This window comes from Siphateles boraxobius, unplaced genomic scaffold (assembly GCF_051911475.1).
Source record: "Siphateles boraxobius isolate OS27281-9 unplaced genomic scaffold, OSU_SipBor_1 86, whole genome shotgun sequence".
Lineage (NCBI taxonomy): Eukaryota > Metazoa > Chordata > Actinopteri > Cypriniformes > Leuciscidae > Siphateles > Siphateles boraxobius.
This window is the reverse complement of record NW_027509215.1, coordinates 9,983,497-10,008,512: the sequence shown is the minus strand read 5'-3', so window position 1 is coordinate 10,008,512 and position 25,016 is coordinate 9,983,497. Positions and strand designations below refer to the sequence as shown.

The following is a 25,016-nucleotide window of genomic DNA, read 5'->3' as shown; positions in this document are numbered from 1 at the left end:
GCTATGATACTTTCAGTCCAAAATTATGGACTGAATAACTAGAATTGAGTCTTGAGACTTTACAAGAAGGTTCAACTTAACATAATCTACCAATGAAAAATACTTCTAAAGCATTTATTAGTCCTCATTTCAACATGTACTGATACTGAGTTTTATCAGGTTTTTAATAGACCGGCTACCGGGTCCGGGTCCAGGTCAGGTTATGTTCCAGGTAAGAGCTTCCAAACCGAACTTGGACCAATCAGCTGTGAGCAAAGTGACACATGATAGAGCAAGACTTTTTCTTTTAGTTGTCCTCTTTCATAGAGAGCTATTTTCTTCTTGCTGTGTGAATTTGATTAAATTCATAACATTTTTCACTCTTGTAGTAATATTCTGCAGAAAAGTAGTGAATCGCAGTGTCACTCTTTCTCAGCATGTGATTGGCTGGTCGCTTCTGATGTCACACCTAAACTCAGTATAAAGCCTGAGTTGACAGTAAGTTGATCAGCATCATGGTACCAACAAAGCCTGGTTGGTTTGGTTTTGTCAATTCAAATATGATCCTGTAACCCTGAGTTTGTTCAACTACCATCATGGTACAGGCCTTGAGCTAACATGAACAGCTGTATTTATAAACCGTCAACAAACTGTAAAAAGTATAACTCATTAATGCTTTAACATTATAAAAAGTAGACAATGAAGGTTTCCCAATTATAGCTCATATCCGGATTTTAAAAGATAAAACTAGTCAAAATTTGAAGTGGGATTAAAAAAAGTTCAAAGCTATCCTAAGACAAGAACAGATTTTGTTCAAAACTCATGTATAACTTTGATGAAAAGTTTTGATCCACTTGACTACTGTAATTAAAATCACCACCAGAACTTTAAACGCTTTAGGGAATTAATTCCTGTCTAATTATAAACATTGATCATTAAGGAAGTTGCACAATGCAACCATTTAACAGAGACTAAAAAAGGCAAAATGGTCTTGAAGCCCATAAACACAACATCAACATCTGACAGACCAGCAATGAAACGCCACACACTTGAGTAATTTTCAATTTTTATTTTCTTTATTAGATTTACATAATCCACTTGACCTTCCTGTTTGCGTGTGAGAAATGTGTTTGTGCCCTGTACAGTCCAGTCCCTCTCGTGTCCTCTGAGGGAAGGAAGCGAGTGCAGGAGGGAAGGAATGAAACGGGAATGAGGAGAGTAAAGCGCAGAGGTTGGGTTACAGTGGGAGACGTGTCGTTCAGCGGTTTATAACTTGTCCAGGAAGTTGTCGAGTGCCGGAATGCCCTCTTTCAGGCCCTTGCGTTTGCGTGTTTCGGCGACGATCTGGAAAGGCTTGGATGCGGCGTCTTTGGGGTCGCCGGGCAGAATCTGCCAGTGGTCGAACACACACTGAGGGAACGCCTGACCGCCGGTGTTGGAGCGCAGGTCAGCTGTGAAACCTGCACACACACAGAACATTAATATTAAAACTTGTCTTTCTTCACAAATGTGAGAAATGCTAAAGATCCCATATTGTCAAAACTGAAATTTTTCCTGATAACAGGTCTAACTATCATGAGTTTCAAAACAGTAGATCCACAGACACATGCACACAGCCTGCATAAAGTAGCTGACTTTTCACAAGCTGTTGTGACTTCCGTATAAATGTGATGTCAGAATTACTGTCACCTCCCCCACCAATGGTGGGTCACTCAGAAAACAGGCCAATCAGAAGAGAGGCTCATGAATATTAAGTAGATAGGCCAAAATCAAAAAGTTCTTGGCAGAGCTCCTGAGAAATGAGCTGTAAAAATATATTGAGATGGTGTTTAGTACTTGTCCTTAAGAATATATATTTGCAGTATATCTAAACCTAAAATAAAACTTAAGAAAGTTATACAATATGGGATCTTTACTAAAATGTGACTCGAGTCGTTAAAAAGTTGTCAAAATAAAAAAAAGTGCATTTTGGTAAACATCTACTTCTAATACAATAACTTTTTAATGCGTTTTATTTATTTTTTTTTAATCCGACAAAAGCAAAGAAGAAAGCAGTTGAAGAATCGGAATAGCCTGGTCCTACCAGACTCTTGTACATTTCATTTGTATAGAGCCTGGCCACTCCCCATTGACAAGCGTTAACTTCCTGGAAGGCGAGTACTCTGAAGTTAAAAACGATTGGATCTGCCATAACCAATCGCTAACGTTTGGTCGTGACTGAACTAGCGCACAACCTCAACGTCATTGTTCTCAGACACTCCCTCTGTTCGCTGATTGGGCCGGTAAAAATTGCCCGGAGAAAACCCGCAAATATACCGCAAACCCAGACGACGTACTGAAGGAAAATGAAAATCGAGCACAAGTACGTAGGAGGGCGGAGCCAGGCTAGCATCGGAACGGTTACTCACCGAAAGACTCGTTGACGGGAAGGAAGGCCTTAACGATGAACATGGGCGTTCCCATGACCTGAGACTCCTCGAACACGTGTCCTCGTTTTCTGTTCAACACGCCGTAGATGCCGCCGACCACTTGCTCCGGGCACTGAGGGAGAGATGCGGGTGAGAAACATTAAAATACTACACATAATGTTAAATATAATGAAGAATATTTGTGGGCCCTGATAGTAATATTTTAATAATAAAAACTTTTGCGATAGTATCATATCTTGAGATCAGTACTTGTATCGAATAGTGATGTGTATCACGACACAATTATAATTTAATATTCAAAATAAATGTCCAGGAACAACGGTCCTTCAAGACAAAACTGTAGATCTGAATGTGTTCATGTCTGTGGAGGTCTCAGATATTAGTGGTAGGGGTTATCCATCACTTCATCAGAGTGGTGCATGATTTCTCATCATTGACCAGCCAGGACATAAATTTGAAGTTAGCCAAGGTGTGGGAACCCAGGTTTAAGGACTTTCCAGGGCCAATACCCTCAAATTCAAGGACTTAGTGTGTTGTGTCCAACATGAGTTCACATGAGTGATGTAATATTATAACTTCTTGCACGATGCACTTCCAAGGACCTGTATCTATGCACGTTTATTTTTGTTTCTATCTTTCTAGGGCCTTGAATTTTTTTTTTTCAGTTTCACAAACTTTCAAGGATTTCAAGGACCTCTTTTTATATAGGTTATAATCCTTGCACGTGTCCCCTCACCTGAATCTCCACCAGGTAGACGGGCTCCATGAGTCTGGGCTCGGCTGTGATCTGACAGGCGTACAGGACCCTGCGGGCCGTGGGGATGATCTGGCCACCGCCGCGATGGATGGCGTCCGTGTGGAGAGTCACGTCGTGGATGTCGAAGCGGACGGCACGCATGTTCTCCTCGCACAGCACACCCTGATGATTCAGATGGTTTTATTTAGTGCCATGTCAGCATCCAAGGATATTTTCATGGCAAAAATACAAATATCATAAATACAATAAAAACAAAACAGCAAGTCATTATACTAGATTTTTAAATTAACATGATAAAAAAAGTGGCTAACATTTCAGGCATAATTTTACTAAACACATGCCGAGGAAAGAGAAACAAGACTGTAAGCATGCGTCGTTCTCACTCGCAAAACTTTAATATTTCAGCAAATAAAGCTGAACATCAGGAGCAAGTAAAAAAAGGACTGGAAGGAAAAATAAAAAAAATTAATACAAATAAAAAGTCTTATAACGATGCATCATTACACCCCTAATTAAAGTATTAGCATTAATATTTCTTAAAATTATATCGCATTATAAAAATGCAAAGATGATTCGTGATTGACTAATTTTATGCAAGGTTCAGCTTTCTGTATAAGGAAATATTCACCTAAAAAGTCAGAGTTTGACATTACTACAATAAAATACTAGATGTTGAATATAATGTATAATGCAGTGGGGGAATATTTGTAGGTCCTGCTAGTAATAAAAACTTTATTTTGGGCTAAAGAATATTGTGATAGTATATATTGAGTTCAGTATCACGATTTGTATCGAATCGTTGCTTGTCTATCGTGACAACCCTGATTATTATAAAACCTAGACTTGAGAGATTTCAGTCTCTCCATTTAAAGTCCATTTCTAAACTTAAATCCAAAGAGTGTCAAAGGCATCGTAAAACAAATCAAGTCTAATCCAAATCTTCTGAGACGAAGGAGATTATCATATCGTGAGTTCAGTATTTGTATCGGATCGTGACGAATGTATCATGACACCCCTATTTATAATAAAATATTCAAAGCGAATGTTCAAGAACAATTGTCCTTCAAGACAACACTGTAGATCTGAATGTGTTCATGTCTGTGGAGGTCTCAGATATTAGTGGTAGGGGTTATCCATCACTTCATCAGAGTGGTGCATGATTTCTCATCATAGACCAGCCAGGACATCAACAGAACCGTTATTAACCCAAACCAAATCTTATTTCATTCTCAACGTCTCTCACCTCTTTAGTGGCCCACTGGAAGCCAGCAACAACGCTGTCCTTGATCTCGTTCAGGTACTGCACTCCCTTGGTCACATCCACCAGAACATTGGGTCCGGTCCCATCGGGTCCGAAGCACCAGATCTTACGGGCCTCTGTGACCTCCCACTCGTATTTGTCGGCCAGATAACGGGCTCGGGTCTTGAGCTCCTGACGGGACGACACGTCACCCTTGTCGATGTCTTCAGCGAGACCGTCTGGGAACGGTCTGGCCTTCATGTAGAGACGGTTGTGTTTGTTGGGGGACTTGGACAAGCACATCTGGTCTGATTCTGCACTGACCGTCTCCCTGTATGACACAACGGGGTCCGATTTCTGTTGGAGAACGAGACCGACGGGTTATAGGTTACATCAGGTTAGTTGCATTTAAATGTACTGTTAAATCAGCTTCACAGACTGACTGTAATACGACAGATACAACAAACAATAAAAATTAAGTTTTTCTGGGTCCATCTTACAGAACAAGTTTTTGACATCACTAAAGAAACTAGTTAAAGTGCCCATATTATCCACATTTACAAGTTCATAATTGTGTTTTTTGGGGTCTGCTAGAATACACTTAAAATGATTTAAAGATAAAACAATTTTTTTTATTAACTGTATAGCCTATTGCTGCAGCACCGCTTCTAACCCTCTGCCTGAAACTGTTATAGGGTACGCTTACACGACAACGATATGCTTAAAACAAACAAGTTTTTCCTTTACACCACCTGGTAAAAAAGTGGAGAGCTCAATTTTGGCTTATAAAGGAAATACTCGTTTAATTCCTGTTTTCTGCTTCTGCATTTTATAGAGCGAATTATGCAGCTATAATTTTTCGTGGGTGTGTTGCTATGGAGGTCAAGTGTTAAAAAAAAATGTATATATATATCTGTGTGTGTAATATTAAGAGAGAAAAAGTAAAGCAAATAACAAATCCAACCACTTGTGTCCCAGTGAGTTTTGCCGTCAACTAACGGGGAAAATATGGTAATGCACCCAAAAAAAAAAAATTCTTATTGAAAGCTCATTTTGAGAACTCCAAATTTGAAACACGACTTATTTAGATTTTTGGCTTTGATTTTCTATCAGTTTTAGAGTTTAACATGCTTCATAAAATGTATGTTTTATATAAAATAGTTCATAAATCTCTTCATAAACTTAAACCTCTATAACTTTGTAAACTTTACTTCACCAAGGGTCTTCTTTCAAATGAGATCAAACTTAAGTCTGTGCTCCCAAGCTTCACATTATCATAGTTTTGACAGACATTTGTATTCTATGGCCTGGTGTAACTAACTCTTGTGCGTCAATTTAAAAAGACACAGTTGTTCATGCACAAACCTTAAGTGGAATGCAAGCATGGTCCTCCTCCAGATCTTTAAGGCAGATTTCCAGGTGAAGTTCTCCAGCGCCGGCGATGATGTGCTCTCCAGACTCCTCAATGATGCACTGCACCATGGGGTCGGACTTGGCCAGACGTTTGAGTCCCTCCACTAGTTTGGGCAGGTCGGCAGGATTCTTGGCCTCCACCGCCACTCGGACCACAGGGCTGACGCTGAACTTCATCACACGCATGTTGTGGGCATGCTCGTAGGTCGAGATGGTCCCGGTCTTAACCAAATACTGGTCCACACCAACCAGACCCACGATGTTACCGCATGGCACGTCTTCAATGGGCTCAACGTAACGACCCATCATCAAAATGGTCCTGGGACAGAAAGGAGGTACACATTTTTTAATACCTTGTTTAAGAGTTAATCATGTTAAATCAGAAATTTGGCAATGAATATATACGGCTAAAACCAAAAACGCCAAATATTTGTAATGCATTATATACAGCTCTGTTTGAGTTTATTAAATTTGATTTAACTATTTTTCGGTTAACAAAAAATGATTAAATCACATCCAAAATAAAGTTTACACATGTGTGTACTGTGTATAATTTGGATATATGTATACATGCATGTGTATTTATATAAGAAAAATGTGATGTATATAAATAACGCATACAGTATATACACATGAAAATATTTCTTAAATATATACACGTGCATTTATATATACAAAATTATTATACACAGTACACACATATATTATGTAAACGCACACTTATGTTGGATGCGATTAATCGTTGTCCAGCCCTACTAAAAACCTAAAAGTTTCACTTATTTTAGTGCATCACTAGTGTTAATGCATCTGGAGCGCTACGGACCTCTGGATGGGTTTCAGGTAAAGATCCTCCTTTTTCCCAGGGGTGAAGTTTGGTCCCATGATTCTCACTTTCAGCCCAGTGGACACGACACCAGAGAACACACGGCCGAAAGCATAGAAACGGCCTTTATCGGTGGTTGGCACCATTTTTGAGATGTACATCATGAGGGGAGCCTTCGGGTCGCAGTTCTTAACACCTGTGAAGAGAACAACAAAATCAAACATGTAAGAGACAGACAAAGGCTAACTGTGCATTCAAACTATTTTAATACACAACGTAGAAGCAAAGAACCACCCGACATGGAGTGCATTCAAATGGTTTAATGCACACCTAGCTCTGGATTCTCCCACTTATACAATAGTTATTTACAAGCATTAACAAGTTAAAGCTGTTATTAATGTTTGTAATATTTGACCAGAAGGGTAAAAATTACGGTTATTTTCCTCAGTTACGGCTCATTAGATACGGATAATTTGCCCGGCTTTAGATCAGACTCTAATGTTATTTGTTCAAATAAATATTTTGCACACCATTTTATCAATTTCAATTAATTATCGAGAGAGATGTGAAGTGATCTATGCAGCATCTTTCTACTAATAGTGCGTTTAGATGAAAGCAGTGCACTAACATAGAAAGATGATTAACTTTAAACTGTTTTAAAGCATAACTTTCAGCCAATCAGAATACAGTATTCAGATGAAACAAGGTATAATTCAATACAACAGCAAGGGCCGGATTTATCTGATTGTGACATGGGCAAAAGAAACACGCAAAACAACCAGTTCCTCATTTACCATTGCATTGCAAACAAGCAGTGACGGTGCAAACTACATGCGCCGCTTCATTTGCGATAAGTTAAAAAGGTGTTAAAGGAACCAATGGCGTTACGAGTTTTAGTCATTAGCTCTTTTTAAATACGTTTCAATTGGTTGAATTTGCAAAACCCAATGACATAAAGGGTGACCAATAGTAATGATTTGAGACAAAAACAACACAAGGTTTGTCTGTATTTGCATTTTTAACTTAATCTAGGTATGATTCGTCTTAGTGTAATCGAATTTAATTTCACTTAAGGTAAAACACTATTTTAAGGTGATGTAGTTGCATTGAACTAACTGTAAACTTATGGTTGGGATTTGGTTTAGGGTTAATTGTAATGCATAATTTCCTGTTATTTAAGCAATAAGGTACTCAAGGCTGTGCTGCATCATGAACAAGTCACGGCTGAAGGGCATTGTTCGGCACGATGCAAAGTGGAGTCAACCGTGACTTATTCACGATACAGCACTAGCCTAGAGTACCATATTGCTTTTATAAAACGGTTACCACACAATACAACAACAAAAAACATGCATTAATGCAACTTTCATAAAGTAAAAACTAGGGATGCACCGATACCGATACCAGTATCGGTATCGGGCCCGATACCAAGCTCATGTACTTGTACTCGTACTCGTAAAAATACCCCGATACCAAAGACCGATACCTCACGGATATCCTTAGCTTATATTTCTTAATTCTTATGAGCACTCTTCCTGCAGTTATAGTGTTGCTAGATTTAATAGTACACTCTAATATTTCACTTTACACTTTCGGCTGTGATTACATTGTTACTCAGTGTTATGTTAAACATTTGTTCTGTTATGTCCTTGGTTTTGCCCTTTGGAGGTTATTGGACACTGTGAAATTTGGGCTTTGAAAATTTGTAATAAGCACAATAAGAATGATTTATTTTTTTAAGTTTATTTAAGTTGTTGAAAATAAAGATGCTGATTTGTTCATTAGTCTCATTGTGTTGTTCTTAGAAAATTGCCACATAAAACGAGAAAACCCCCCAGTACAACAGGCATCGGTATCGGCGAGTACCAGGAAAAAAATATCGGTACTCGTACTCGACCCTTAAAAAGTGGTATCGGTGCATCCCTAGTAAAAACCACTAAAAGCCTTCCTTCCGCTGGAAAAAATAGTGTCAGCAATCACCATGACCGTAAACAGCAACAGAAGTTACACTATTTCACCATTAGATGGAGACAAAGACGGTCTTTATGAGTCAGTCAGTAGAAAATACTTTTATATTGAAAGGATTTAAAGCTTGTAAACACTGAGAAGCAAGACGCAACTGACAAATCACTAGCATGTCAGGGCAAGGAAAAACCCCTTAACTGTTAAAACAAGATGATAAAGCTGCGCACATTCAAATGGATATTAGATAATAGGACTGACCTGAAGGAAAACACTCTACTTTAAATGCAGGTACACTCGCTCACAAAACTCAACCCTCAGTGTGAAATACTATGTTTGCTAGCTAAGAGTGGTTGCTAAAGGTGTGTGTAGTGATACATAGAACCGTTGGGTGAAGCGGTTAAAGCTGTGTTTTAACGTGAATAAAACACCACTATTGACCAATCAGAATCAAGGACTGGAACTAACCGTTTCATGACACTATAAGTACATGTAGTAACGCGTCACTACGTCACAACTGTCCTACAGTTACATATACTTACCATAGTAATGACACATTCAAATAAAGTGTAACCCAAAAATGATATACATTTCTCCCAGGCGTGCAATAATAGACACGTGCCTAGAAATCCTATGCACAAGCATAAATCCAGCGCTGCACACAGCAGAGTATAAACGTATAAAACGACTGTCGTACCCATGGCAGCTTCATCATCTCCAGGTCCTTCGTAAAGCAGCTCGCAGCGGTACTTCTGGGCCGTGACGGGAGAGGGCAGGTGGATGGTGATCATCTGAAGCAGAGCTTCTCCCGCGGGCAGCCAGCGGCGCATCACGGCCTTCAGCAGCGGCTTGCCTTCCTTCTCCTTATCCTCGGTATCAAGCTTGATGTCCAGCTTCTCGATCAGTTTGGCGGTGTCCTCCTTCTTGAAGTTCATGATGGCATCGAACACCTGGAGATTGAGGAAGTGATGTATGATCACCAGAGCATCGAAAATAGATTTGAGGAACCGAACTGGGTACTTTTAATGGCACCGAATTACGTCGGTACTACGGAGTACCAATTTACATTAAATCAATAGGTTTCAAATTTCGATACCTGAGAACGCATCTGGGCGCGAGACTATTTAAATACAAATCCTGCATGTTGTGTGTTAATGAGTGGCACAGATGCACGGTTTAATTTACCACACACACTGTAGCACACGTGACGCTCGCAGTGTTTTTCCGCCTCTGCCGTCTCACTATATGAACATGAATACATTTCCAGAGCCGCTCTGTAATATGCTGATGAGCTTCAGGGACTCAAGTTTCATTTAGGAAAAACTATCGTTATATCATTAACGCACGAAACTCAAAGGTCTTCACCCACAACCCGTCAAATTAAAATTTGGTTTAACTTATAAAATTATATTATAATATCAACACTAATAAATCATAATAAGAAAATATTTTAAGGAATAATCACTTTTTCTTCTATGTTGTAATTTTAACAGTATAAAGCGCAGTTGTGCCGCATGTTGTTTGACCAAAAAAAAAGAAAAAAAAGAGTTTAATATCATATAAAAGATCAATTAATGTTATTTGATAACTATGAAATTGTCTTCCACAAATTCTGTTGTGAATTTTCTAGTAATTAATTTTTTTATTACTAAAATGGTTGTTTTTATTAATATTCAGCATTACAGACATTGGCAGACAGAGACCAAAGCAACTCCGGCGAAATGTCAATAACACTTCTACAAATGACTTTGTTTCTTTACAATTATTGAGGTAAACATGCCTAAAGTACCGGCACTGAATTTCAGATACCGTATCGGTTAAAATGTGAACTGTACCCAACCCTACTTGTTCGGTTGGCAAACAGATTTATACCTTGAAGATTGGGTCCAGGATGAGCTGGGCGAAGGTGCGGGGCAGTTTCTTTCCTTCAGCGTTGGTGGCGGACTTGCTGAATTTACCATTGGCCGGGTCAAAGTACCTGGAAGAGGAGCAGCGAAGCGAATGAGTAACGCGTAACAGCTGAATTTAATAAGCACGAGTAATTTGTAAGTTCAAATTTTTGGGTTCACAAGTTGTTGTTTTTTTTAGCAATTGCTTAATCAGATAATGGGTAATGACTTTATAATGTTACAAAACATTCTATTTAAAACAAATAAAAAGTTTTGAACTTTTCATTTATCAAAATACTTGAAAAAATTGAAATATTTTCATAATTGCTTGAGCAGCAAATCAGCATATCATACAAACCTGATGAAGGATCATGTGACACTGAAGACTGCAGTAATGATGCTGTACATTCAGCTTTGATCACAAGAATAAATTACAGTTTACTATATATTCACATAGTAAACTTAAAATTGCAATATTTCATAATATCGTTTTGATTTTCTTAAAATCAAATGAACAGCATTGCTGAGCATTAGAGAACTTTTGACGATTATTCAATTCACATGAATGAATAAAATGATATTTATGGTGTATTTCGCTATTGTTTTATCCTCGGGAATCTTACCTGTCACCCCAGAGTTTCTTCATCATGTCCTCGACTTTCTTACAGCGTTCAGACGGGCTCAGCTGACCTTCACCCTTTGCAGCAAACTTGGCCACATACATCTCAGCAAACTGTTTGAGAGTGAAGGCCCAGCCGTGCAGACCGGAGCCAAAACCCACAGTACCGACCACTGGATCAATCTGAGAGGAAGCAAAGTAAATATGGATCAGAAATCAACTTAACTTCACCTAACTCTAACATCTTTTACTATTGCTATTAAAAATCACGGTAACATGTTACAATAAGGTTAATTAGTTAACATGAACTAAGAATGAACACTTCTACAGTTTTAATTAATCTTAGTAAATATTAATTTCAACATTTACTAATACAGTATTGAAATCAAAGGTTGTATTTGTTAACATTAATTCAATTCACGTTTATTTTTATAGCGCTTTTCACAATACACAATTTCAAAGCAGCTTTACAGAAAATGCATTACAATTTACAGTGATCTGTTATCAGAGGAAACTGTCTGAGTTCAGTATTTCAGAAATGTACATATACAAAGTCACAGTTAGCTAAAAATTTATTAATCTAAACAATGTAATAATTTGACGCAGAAACAATGAGCTCATTAAAGTAATGAATACTTGTTTGTTAAATGATTATGAAATTTAGAAAAATATAGCATTGGTGCATGTTAATTCAGTGTTTGCGTCATATCTGAAATGCACTGAACTAACATGAACAATTAACAACTGTATTTTTATTAACTAACATTAACAGATTGATAAATATTGTAACAAAATGTGTTGCTCATTGTTAGTTAATACATTAATGTCAACTAATGAACCTTATTGTAAAGCGTTACCAAATCCCAAAAGGATCAGTGCAAGTCTCAGATATTGGGTTAGTAGTTGTTCGTCAGCTCATCAGAGTGGTGCATGATTTCTCCTCATAGACCATTTTAGCAAATTAAACAGTTTAAGTGAAGGAGTGCATGTTCTCACCATGATGTTACCCATGGGTCCATTCTCATCCTCTCCGTACGTGGAGATGATCACGTTTACGTTCTCCACGATGCGCTGGAAGGTTTGGTAAAGCTCTTCAGGCTCCAGCTGCAGCTCCAGCAGGGCCCGGTCCATCTTATTCATCATCAGCACGGGCTTAATGCGCTCGGCGATGGCCTGTCTCAGCACCGTCTCGGTCTGCACACACACACCTGAGCAAAAAGCACACACACTTAGCATCCTGTAGATTCAGCAACCAGCAAATATTAAACCCTATGACGGTCATAACTAGGGCCCTATGACAGGGTTCATACAAAACACTGCAAAATTAAATTCCAGGACTACTTTTTGGTATTCAAGGACTACAATCAAAGATTGCACTTATCAAAACAATATCTTTATTATCTTTAAAATTCTAAAAAAGGTAAATGGATAACCAAAAAATAAATTAATCAAACAAAATGGTATAAAAAAGTGCAACAAAGGCAACGACTGTGGTATTGACCATTAAAAGGATACCATTACAAAGATATTGCTTTCCTTATTCAAACTGATTTTTTGTCCGATGAATAGGAATGACCTTAATGATAGGAATCATATATTTGGATATTTATATGAGCAATATTACAATCATAGCCATAAAAAATGGCTCTATCAGATGCGTTGCAGCGTTGATTGTGTGAAAAGATTGGTGAATCAATAACATTAAACTAATTTCAAATATATTGTCTTTCAATAAGTACCTTTTCATAAATATGGCTGTTTTTAAGGGTTTTCCAGGACTTAAATTAAAAAACCTGTCAAATTCAAGTCCTTCAAGCACTTTAACAACCCTGTACGATCCCTTCTATGAAATCAGTTCTTTTTAAGACCAAATTTGGAGAATAATTCGGTGCTACATATCAATGACAGTATGATGCACAGTAAACATAGTAAAACATTTACCAGAGACGCAGTCCACCACAACCAGAGCTCCATCTGTGACACGCAGAGCGGCCGTGACCTCCGAGGAGAAGTCCACGTGGCCCGGAGAGTCAATCAGGTTAATGAGGAAACCCAACCCATCCTTACACTGCTTAATGAAGGCCATGTCATTCTCACTCAGCTCGTAGTACAAGGAGATAGCGCTGTTAAAGAGGCAAAACAGGAGAGAACTCAACAACAAGCTCTTCGTACATCAGTATTAGACACTCGACTTTGCTTTTGGTTCTGTTCTAGTGAGCATGTCACAGATAATTGGTTAGGGTTATATTAGTCATAACAGGGTGTAGGGCACAGGGTTTGTTTTCTCAACATGGAAATGCACATATTTAATTTGATCAGAGTGGGACTCAATACCACATAAAGCACTGACATGACAGGTAAACAGCACTTTGCCCTCATGCACATCACAACCACTCCCTACAATATCATTTGTAGTCATGACATGGATGACAGTTTATTTGATTGCATTGCAATATTTAAGTTCCCTGATATTTCCAGGTTTAGTTATGCATGATAATATTTCTATCAATTTAATTTATAGGCTCGCAATATTAAAATTCCCGGACATTTCCATGTTTAGTTATGCATGATGATAATCTATATGCATTTAATTGCATTTTATATACAGGCTTGAAATGTTAAAATCCCCTGATATTTCCAGGTTTAGTTATGCATGCTAATGTTTATATGCATTTAATTGCATTTTATTAACAGGATCGAAATATTAAAATTCCCTGATATTTCCAGGTTTAGTTATGCACGATAATGTTTTATGCATTTTATTTACAGGCTTGAAATATTAAAATTCCCTGATATTTCCAGGTGTAGTTATGCATGTTAATGTTTGTATGCATTTAACGGCATTTTATTTACAGGGTCGAAATATTAAAATTCCCTGATATTTCCAGGTTTAGTTACACATGCAAATGTTTATATGCATTTTATTTACAGGCTCGAAATATAAAAATTCCCCTGATATTTCCAGGGTTAGTTACGCATGCTAATGTTTATATGCATTTTATTTACAGGCTTGCAATACTAAAATCCCCTGATGTTTCCAGGTGCCTTACGTGGACTTGATGGTGATGCAGCGCTCTTGCTCATCTTTGCGAGTGTCAGTGAAGCGAGTCTCTCCGGCGCGGGCGGAAGCGATAATCCCAGCCTTGGACACCAGAGAGTCGGTCAGTGTAGATTTCCCGTGATCTACGTGCGCAATCACGGACATGTTACGGATGTTGGACTTCTTGTCCATGATGGCACGGATCTGGTCGACTGTGAAGTTCACCTGGAAGAGAGGAAGGGAGCGGTGAGATATTAAACATAAAATTTTGGAGTGCAAAGACCATCCATCGCTCCAAACACTATATGACACTATACTCTTTAGCGTTTCCTTGCCCTTGAATGGACACCTCCAAAAAAATTATGTCAAAATACCCGTCTCGGCAAGTATTCTCTCGTTTATGTCATAAGTGAACAGTTGAGAAAGAAACCAGATGTTTATTCTTAAGTCAAAGCACACACTTAATATTCCTACTGTTGTGTGTGTCATTAATAAAACAACAAAATACAGCTTTAACAAATATTAAACTATTTAATTTCTACAATGAACAAAGTGTTTTTTACATTTAAGCTAAATTATTAACTTCTGTACCTGAATACTACTGTTAGACTTTGTTATTTAGTATTCATCTCTGCTTGTAGTTTGTGTTTTGTTCCTAATTACTTACTGTTCACTTGTTTTAAATAATGTGTGAACTTTATCAAAATCGACTAGCCTAACTGATATAGTATCGAAGAACTTAAACTGAGATTTAAGTAATAAATGAAAATCAAAGTCCCACCCCCCCCCCCCCCTAATATGAGTAAATAATATTTAAAAACTCCTTTGTGCCTGCCTCCATTAGAATATTGAATGGCAAGAACAAAGGCATATGATAGTCTCTGGTTAGCACTTATTATCTAACATTACTTATTATAATTCTTATTTACTGTTGGTTATTTATTGCTGGTCTTATGGTTTATGCAGCCGTTATTTGTGAAATAACAGTGGCCTTTTTAGCTGTGCAATATGATGCCAATCTCCATGTTCTGCTCCAATGTATAGATTGTTTAGAGACCCTTTCACACAGAGATCCCGGAAAATACATGGATAATGTGTCCCAGGATTGTTTGATTTGTTCATTCACAATGCCAGTGATTTTCCGGAATCTGTGAGTGCGTTCACACACACACATATAAATGTCATGTTCAATATAAATCAAGTATCAAGTATGTATAGCAAAACCTGCCAAAAGTGTGATAAACTGGCAGTAACGCGTTATTTTTTGCATTATTTTACCGCGGTTACATTACACGCAATGGCGAATAAAGCTCCGGTTAAATGAACCTCCAATAATAATAATCGCTTTGCACCCTTTGTACCGGAAGCCCTTGCGCAAACAAGTCGGCCATGTGCGTGATGTGGCCACGTTGATAAACCCGCACAATATGCGGGACACGCACTGGTTACGTCACTGTTCCCACGTGACTGCGGAGTGCCGGTGCGGCCAGTCTGAACACCTGCCGTTAAACCAACCGGCAAAGTGACTAAAACCATACACGGACCCTCACAAACAGCCGGAAAAAATAATAACTAGGAGTAGAAATACATTACAAAGAAACGGAATTACAAAAAGCGCTACCAGTGAGTTATATATTAGACTTTCCTTAAACACACGATTATTTTTACACAATACGTGGCATCGTGAGCTAACAAGCTAGCCCGGCCCGATAGAACCGGGAAGACCAAACTAAACGACTCAAAGTTAAACAATACGGCAGAGGTTTGAGTCATTTAACAGAAAATGTAATAAACTAATTATAACACAGTTACAAAACAACGACCGATAATTTGGAACGTGTTTTAATAAATGAGTCATGCCGCAAAACAGCCGCTGCCATTTTGTTTTGTGGAAAACTAGCCGGCCTTTTTCCCTTAAACATCTAACCGAAAATCCCATTAAACACAAAAATTATCAATTTAATATGTGAATCCGCTCCCCGCGCAGCGGTATCTAATCTAACAATATGCATGATACGCACCATTTTGTCAGATGGTTCTGGATTCACTCAGCACTGATATTGGAACAGAGAGCACGCTGCCTTCCGCTGGTGGGGACAGGCAGGGGAGAAGGACGCGTCACGCGCAGCGCGCGCTTATATCCAGATGACGCGTTCATCTGAGCGTCATGACGCAGAGACAACTCTGAAATATATAGCCCAGCTCCTCCTAGTGTCACACAGAAGAAAAATCCATCCAACGTGTTAAACATTAATATATGAAATACAACATTTACCAGTCATATGACATGACTGAAATAAAGAGAAAATTCAAAATAAATTAATATATATATATATATATATATATATATATATATATATATATATATATATATATATATATACATGTATATGCATGCATGTGTAAATATATATGAAAATGTATATGCATGCATGCATGTATAGGTATACATGTATGTATGTACATGAATGCATATTTATACGTAAATTTAAAAAAAAAATTATAATAATAATTAAATATATATATGCGTAAATATGACGCTAGTTGTACAATATTTAAGTAAATAAATAAATGCAACATTCATTTATAAATACTTAAATACGACGCTAGTTTTACAAGCAAACAAACAAACAAATAAATAAAGGCAATATCCATATATACAAATAAATAAAGGTAATATCCAAATATCCAAATACATGCCACATTCATGCACATTAAATGGGACGTTAGTTGTATAATAAATATATAAATAAATAAACAGTAAAATACATGCACATATAACTGCTTAATAGGACATTATTTGTATAATATATAAGTAAATAACAGAATAAATACATACAAATTAAACGCTATCAATTTTCAATTTCCTTAACATTTTGTGTTTATTGTATTACTTTTATGTTAATCTATATTTAATTAATTAATTAATTCATTCATTCGTATATTAATGTTTTAATGCTTTACTTGTGAAACAATTACATAACTTAGAAAAATATTTGTGGTCAAATGCCTCTTTAGAATGAAATGCGAGGCCTTTTTAAATAGTTTAAGTAATAATATAATTTCTTCGTGGGAAAAATGCAGTTAATATAGAATGCACTTTTTTAAAAATTGAAGAAATATTTTGTTTGTCACTCTTATTTGAGGCGGAACTTATTTCTCTCACAGATCTCACCCGAGCCACATTAAAGACAACGCAACGCTTTGTCGTAATTCACGAAGCATTTGCGTCAGTTAAATTCCGTTGGGTTCAGGTGCTGTTCTAAACTTGCGCTGTTTGCGTACTGACTACTGTCTTCTCATCTCAGGGAGGATTTTATCATAAGGGTCCAGTTTGGGTGTTGGTGAGTTTCAGGATTATTATCAGTTTTGTTTTTAAAGCGCTTTGGGTACGAATAAATGTCACTTTCAGGTAACGTTACTGTAAACTACAGCGATTTTTTTACGTTAATAAACAATGTTTTTGTGTTAGTCACGATTGATTGCAGTGTAAGTTACCGCGTCTGGGTACCTTAGTCACGTTATCAGATTGTGATACAATAATATTGAACGATTTCCAAATGTACTATGGTATTTGAAGTTTCTGGAAGGTACTTTACTGAATGCCTTGTATTATCATGTTACATGCAGGTAAAACTGCCTATAAAAGACAAACAGAAGCATTGACACTGCACCTCTTTTGTGATGTTTTATGTGGCATCAGGTGCAGTCATGGCGAAACGCAGGATAACACAGGAGACCTTTGATGCTGTGGTCAGAGAAAACATTGAGGAGTTTGACATGGAGGGCAGCGAAGCTTTGAAAGAGGCCATTGAGCAGTTTGAATCTCAGGGTGAGTTATGTAATAATTCCAGTAGAGGTTCAATTCCTTGTTTAACAAATGAAAAATCATCTCTGCATTTAGTGTTATTTCATGTGTCTACTAAATTATTTTGTGCACCCTGCGTGTATATATGTATGCATGCATGTGGACTTATATATAAATATGTATATAAATGGATGTGGACATATATATGAACATGTATACAGTATGCAATGCATGCATGTGGACATGTATATGAAAATGTATATGCATGCATGTATAGGTATACATGTATGTATGTATGTATGTATGTACATGAATGCATATTTGTACTAAAAATAAATAAATTATATATATATATACACACATACTGCAGTGCAACATGCTGAACTCGATCTAAAACTAGGTATCTCATATAGCTCATATTAATTGAGTCTACATGGAATATCTGTACTTTTAAAAATTCAATTTTTTGCATTGAATGACTATTTAAGTGAGCTACAAAAAGGTGATTTAAAATGTTAATAATACTTTTTTTGCTTCACACTATTACATTGTTTTGTAGATATGTGATATGATACATATGCGTATGCTGTGCATATGATGCATGATAATGAAGTGATTTGATTATTACTCACAGGTGTGGATCTCACCTTCATTGTTAAAGCAGTGCCGAAAGTTTGTTCTGAAGAAAACGCAGAGAATCAAACTCACGAGGTTCTTCAGGTATAACTTCATATGAGATGTTTTGCAGTTAAACTAACCTCACTACCACTTCTACAGAGACTGGCATGTTTTCTGTTTAAATCATTATTCATTTCATTATTCTTCTATTTAACCCGTGGCATATTTTCAGGCTTTAGAATCGCTCAAAACTGCATTGGTGTCACCGTCCGCATGTATCCGGGAGGATCTGAGAGTCTTCACTGAACAGTGTTCTCTCGGCTTCGCACAACGATACCTGGCGGCTCAAAAGGACGCGTATCCCACAATCCTCGCTTGTTGCCGGAGAGCCGGGGAAGATAAAGAAGAGCTTTCGGTTGCTCTATCCGCTCTCTCCGCGCTCACAGACGGCCAGCCGGATCTCCTGGACGTGGAAGGCCGAGAGTTTCTGATCAGCGCTTTAACTGCGCACCAGACGGACACCTCTCTCACCTGTCTGTGTGTCCGCATCGTACGCCACTTCAGCCTGAAACATGAGAACAACAGGCAGGGTTTGGTGAAGGCAGGCGTGCTGCCGCTGCTCACTCAGAGCATCACACGCCACACTGGACATCCCGAGGTCGTGAGGGAGGCCTGTGCCGCGCTCAGGGTCATGACCTTTGACGATGACGTGCGTGTTCCCTTTGGACAGGCTCATGAACACGCCAGGATGATCGTGGTTGAGCAGAACGGACTGAAAGTCATTGTTGAAGCTGCTAAAGGTGAGCCGAGTTGCCACAAGGCATGCAGTAATAAATAAATAAATAAATCATTAAATACATTTACTGTAATGACCAGGCAAAGAATATCTGCTTATATACTACTAAGATTTTTTTTATGTCTTTAAAGGAAATCTCTATTTATTTTATTTAGAAGTACAGTAAAATATTATTAGAATTTAAAATAACAGTTTTCTATGTAAATAAATACTAAATTGTAATTTATATCCTGTGAATTTTCACCATTATTACTCCAGTCTTCAGTGTCACATGATCCTTCAGGAAATCACTATAATATGATGATTTGCTGCTCAATAAGCATTTCTGATTATTATCAATGTTTAAAACAGCTTCATATTTTTGTGGAAACTGTGAGGCATTTTATTTTTCAGGATTCTTTGATGAATAGAAAGTTCTAAAGAACAGCGTTTATTTGAAATATAATCTTTTGTAACATTATAAATGTCTTTACCGTCACTTTTGATCAGTTTAATGTTTCATTAATGAATAAAAGTTATTTTTTTAACTTTCACTCCACATTTTTGAACGGTAGATTATCACTGTTTCCTCAAAAATATGAAGCAACACAACCGTTTTTAACACTGATAATAATCATAAATGTTTGAGCAGCAAATCAGTATATTAATAATCATGTGACACTGAAGACTGGAGTAATGATGCTGAAAATGTAGCTTTGATCACAGGAATAAATTACATGTTACAATATATTCACATAGAAAACAGCTGTTTTAAATTCAAATAATATTTCACTGTTTTTACAGTATTTTTAATCAAATAAATGCAGCCTTGTCGAACACAAGAGTTCCTTCAAAAATATTAAAAATCTTAATTGACCGCCAGTGTATATTAGGTTATGAATGATGGTGATGATTATATTATTTCTGCTGGTCTCAGCTCACTCAGAAAACACCTCAGTTCTCAGTGAACTCTGCGCCGCTCTGTCCCGTCTGGCCGTGAGAAACGAGTTCTGTCAGGACATCGTCGACCTCGGAGGCCTGAACTTCATGATCACGCTCCTGGCTGACGGTCTCGATAGTCAGGTGAGCTAGTTTCAGCACTATGAACAGAAATAAAGCTCAATCTTTATCTGGCTTGTTGATGTGATCATCTGTTGATGTGTGAAACTGTTGTCCAGGAGCTCGTGAAGCAGGTGCTCAGTGCGTTGAAGGCCATCGCTGGAAATGATGATGTTAAAGATGCTGTGGTGAATGCAGGCGGGGGGGAACTCATCATTATGGCGATGAACCGTCACATGGGCAAGCCACAGGTGTGTCCCCTTTAAACAGTGCCAATTATTATTTAATTACTATCCAGAATGCATGTTAAACTCAAAATGAATGTATAAGGTATTACCAAACGGTATTGTTCAAAATTCATGTTTAACTTTGATGAAAGGTTTTGATGCACTACTGTATAAATACTAATTTGATGATTTGCTGCTCAAGAAACATTTATGATTATTATTGTCAATGTTGAAAAGAGGTCATATTTTTGTGATGGATTCTTAGATGAATATAAAGTTCTAAAGAACAGCATTTATTGGAAAGAATATTTTGTAACATTATAAATGTCTTTACTCTCACTTTTGATCAATTGATCAATCCTTGTTGAATAAAGAAATGTGTTCTAACCCCAAATCTTTGAACAGTAGTGCATATTTATAAATGTATCTGAAAACAATTTGCGCTACTATACAACAAAATTAAATTCTTGTTTATTGGCTGTGTTCATTGTTTCAACAGTATTGAAGAGAAAAAATTCTAATCATCAGTTATTTTCATAAAAATTAGTTACAATTAATAATGCAATGATTTTTATTTAGCTGCACTAAAAAGTTCCTCTGTTTGACTGTGTTGGGTAACTAATTCACTTGTTAATCTAAGCTAATTCTTAAATTCTGAAGCTCCTCATAAACCCAGTTAGTTTCTCATGTGTTTTGCTCTGTTCTTCCTGTTGCTGGTTCAGGTGTGTGAGCAGGGATGTGCGGCGCTGTGTGTTCTCGCCCTCCGCAAACCTAAAAACTGTAAGGTCATCATGGAGTGTGGCGGCGCGATGGCGGCCCTGCAGGCCATGAAGAATCACCCAGCTAACGTTAATGTGCAGGTAAAGCATTGCATTCAATGCTCAGGCAAATCCCTTGACCCTGGTCAAAGTCCCTTTAAAGGTGCAGTAAGCGATTTTTGCAAAACGTTGTTAAAAAGTGGATAAGACAAAGCCCAAAAACATACTTGTAGCCAATCAGCAGTAAGGGGCGTGTCCACTCATTATGGGGGAGGGGAGAGAGAGAGAGAGAGAGCCAATCAGCAGTAAGGGGCATGTCCACTCATGATGGGGAGGGGGGGGAGAGAGAGAGAGCCAATCAGCAGTAAGGGGCGTGTCCACTCATGATGGGGGAGGGGAGAGAGAGAGAGAGAGAGAGAGAGAGAGAGCCAATCAGCAGTAAGGGACGTGTCCACTCATGATGGGGGAGGGGAGAGAGAGAGCCAATCAGCAGTAAGGGACGTGTCCACTCATTATGGGGGAGGGGAGAGAGAGAGCCAATCAGCAGTAAGGGACGTGTCCACTCATTATGGGGGAGGGGAGAGAGAGAGCCAATCAGCAGTAAGGGACGTGTCCACTCATGATGGGGGAGGGGAGAGAAAGAGATCCAATCAGCGGTAAGGGACGTGCCCACTCATGATGCGGAAGGGGAGAGAGAGAGAGACGATCAGCAGTAAGGGACGTGTCCACTCATGATGGGGGAGGGGAGAGAAAGAGAGACGATCAGCGGTAAGGGACGTGCCCACTCATGATGGGGGAGGGGAGAGAGAGCCAATCAGCAGTAAGGGGCGTGTCCACTCATGATGGGGAGGGGAGAGAGCCGATCAGCAGTAAGGGACGTGTCCACTCATGATGGGGGAGGGGAGAGAGAGAGAGCCAATCAGCAGTAAGGGGCGTGTCCACTCATGATGGGGGAGGGGAGAGAAAGAGATCCAATCAGCGGTAAGGGACGTGCCCACTCATGATGGGGAAGGGGAGAGAGAGAGAGACGATCAGCAGTAAGGGACGTGTCCACTCATGATGGGGGAGGGGAGAGAGAGAGAGAGAGCCAATCAGCGGTAAGGGACGTGTCCACTCATGATGGGGCAGGGGAGAGAGAGAGCCAATCAGCAGTAAGGGGTGTGTCCACTCATGATGGGAGGGGAGAGAGAGCCAATCAGCAGTAAGGGGTGTGTCCACTCATGATGGGGAGGGGAGAGAGAGAGCCAATCAGCAGTAAGGGGCGTGTCCACTCATGATGGGGAAGAGAGGCAATCAGCAGTAAGGGGCGTGTCCACTCATGATGGGGGAGGGGGGAGAGAGCCAATCAGCAGTAAGGGGCGTGTCCACTCATGATGGGGGAGAGAGAGAGGCAATCAGCAGTAAGGGACGTGCCCACTCATGATGGGGGAGGGGAGGGTAGAGAGAGCCAATCAGCAGTAAGGGGCGTGTCCACTCATGATGGGGAGGGGAGAGAGCCGATCAGCAGTAAGGGGCGTGTCCACTCATGATGGGGGAGGGGAGAGAGAGAGAGCCAATCAGCAGTAAGGGGCGTGTCCACTCATGATGGGGGAGGGGAGAGAAAGAGAGCCAATCAGCAGTAAGGGGTGTGTCCACTCATGATGGGGGAGAGAGCGCCAATCAGCAGTAAATATGCAAACACCACGTGAGCAGTCATTACAGGAACCAGAAAGTGTCCGACTTCATGTCTCCGTTTGCAGCCTCTGCACGCGGCAACTCTTGTCGATCGGTTACATGCAGCCACATGTAGTGATTTTGAATAAAACCTATTTTTTCATAACAATTTCTGTTCTATACAGTTGCTGTGTATTTGTGTATATATATATATATATATATATATATATATGTATAATTTATTTATTTTAATAAAATTATTACATTGCTTCTTGACAGATATTTTAAACCCCTTTTGAAGCCCTTCGGACAAATATTTAATCTCTAAGTACTTCTGTTCCCTTTCTTTTCTTTAAAACAACAAAAACAAAACTGAACAAATGTTCTTCAGATGCTGTAGTGACGTGTCTTTCCTCAGTCTGTATTGTTTATGTAACTCTGTGTTGGCTGTAATGTCACGTCTCCTGCTGTTTCAGAAACAGTCCTGCATGCTGTTGAGGAACCTGGTGGCCCACTCGCGTGACTACAGTCAGCCCATTCTGGAGATGGGAGCGGAGGCGCTGATCTCGCAGGCTCTGGCGGCTCACAGGGACTGTAGTGACGTGGGTCGAGCCGCTCTCAGAGACCTCGGTTGCCAGGTGGAGCTACGGGAACTCTGGACAGGGAAGAAGGGAAGCCTGAGTCACTGAACCAACGTGTTGTCAAATGTCTGCTACACTCAAACAATCACGATTAAGTCATGTGGAAACATGTTCTAACTGTGGAGGTCATGCTAGATGTATGTGATCGAACATCCTTCCGGTAGAATTGAAGTGCATCTGATATCAGACCACGTGCATAGGATGCATTTCAAATTACAATAGTTTTTTTGTCTAAACGTAATTGCAGCTATTTATAGTGTGTACAATGTTTTTTAACCTTAAATGACCTGTTCTTGGTCTGGATTCATTTGACCTGATGTTAACAGCTGGATTGCATTTAACCCTTAATATATTTAATGTAAAGACCATCATCCAGCGCCGTATCTCATATGTGCGTTCACTGCAGTGCATTTGATGCTTATGCCAAAAAAAGGTTTCATGCACACAACAAGACATGGTAAGCTAAAGTAAGAGGCACCAATGTTTTCTCAATTGTATGTGTTGCAATACTAATTGATGCTCTGTTTAAACCTGCTCTGTACTAGAACCGATTGTGTTTGTTGATTAAACCAAGCAGCTCTAGAGGCATATTGGCATGTTTATGTTACACATCTTTATGATTTTACAGTGGCCAGCTTAATATTACGCTACAAAAATATACCATTGTAAATTAATAATTTAATGTTGTAATAGTTCCAACTGTAAAATCAAAATAAAATATAGCTGCAAGCAGCAATTATAAGGGTTCAAGTGCTTTAAGGGCTTTTAGCACATTCATAAAAAGGTATCATGTTTTATTTAGCAAGCCCGTGACCACTAGACTATAGATGGAAAAGACCATTTACAGCCAAATCAGGTTATTTACTTATGAAATATATGTTTTAAAGCTTTTTATAAATTTTCGCGGTTGAGACAAAAACCTAGGACCAGTTTGCGAAAATGGGTTGTTGAAATAATCTCCAAAATTTAACAAACGGTTTGATTGACAGCGGTAGTTCTAGAGGCAAAATTGCTCAGAATAAGAAGTTCTACTTTATGGTATGTGAGAAAAATCATGTGATATACAATCCTTTGCTCGGAAAAAGATGTGAAATTTAAAAAAAGTGCCGTGAATCAAACAGGCCCCGCTAGTTTAGTTCTGATCGGCCTCCATTAAAGGTGCTCTAAGCAATGTCACGTGTTTTTTTGGCCAAAACATTTTTTGTCACATACAGCAAACATCTCCTCACTATCCGCTAGCTGCCTGTCCCCTGAACACACTGTAAAAAATGCAGTCTCTGCAGACACCCCAGGCTCCACACACGGCAACAAAAACAAACTGGGCTA

At 38.7% G+C, this 25,016-nt stretch overlaps 2 protein-coding genes across 3 annotated transcripts; one reads left to right on the top strand and one right to left on the bottom strand.

The window, feature by feature from the left end:
* Nucleotides 1-1,033: 1,033 nt before the first annotated feature.
* eef2b (eukaryotic translation elongation factor 2b) lies at nucleotides 1,034-16,322 on the bottom strand. Its single transcript, XM_077222122.1, has 13 exons — nucleotides 16,173-16,322; nucleotides 14,162-14,376; nucleotides 13,053-13,234; nucleotides 12,108-12,319; nucleotides 11,116-11,294; nucleotides 10,476-10,581; nucleotides 9,301-9,553; nucleotides 6,642-6,837; nucleotides 5,771-6,137; nucleotides 4,409-4,762; nucleotides 3,145-3,327; nucleotides 2,388-2,520; nucleotides 1,034-1,439 (listed from the first exon to the last, which is right to left on the bottom strand). The coding sequence occupies exons 1-13, from the start codon at nucleotides 16,173-16,175 to the stop codon at nucleotides 1,246-1,248; spliced, it is 2,577 nt and encodes an 858-aa protein (XP_077078237.1). The 5' UTR covers nucleotides 16,176-16,322; the 3' UTR covers nucleotides 1,034-1,245.
* A 1,101-nt stretch (nucleotides 16,323-17,423) lies between these two features.
* armc6 (armadillo repeat containing 6) lies at nucleotides 17,424-24,426 on the top strand. Of its 2 annotated transcripts, XM_077222450.1 has the most exons (8): nucleotides 17,424-17,495; nucleotides 17,855-17,983; nucleotides 18,594-18,679; nucleotides 18,810-19,377; nucleotides 20,290-20,435; nucleotides 20,531-20,662; nucleotides 21,361-21,498; nucleotides 23,526-24,426. In XM_077222450.1, exons 2-8 carry the CDS (start codon nucleotides 17,863-17,865, stop codon nucleotides 23,736-23,738), a joined length of 1,404 nt encoding a protein of 467 aa, XP_077078565.1. In that variant the 5' UTR covers nucleotides 17,424-17,495; nucleotides 17,855-17,862; the 3' UTR covers nucleotides 23,739-24,426. The 2 variants fall into 2 exon arrangements, with proteins under 2 accessions (XP_077078565.1, XP_077078564.1); XM_077222449.1 differs by lacking the exon at nucleotides 17,424-17,495 and having other exon boundaries at nucleotides 17,823-17,983.
* The last annotated feature ends 590 nt before the right edge of the window (nucleotides 24,427-25,016 follow it).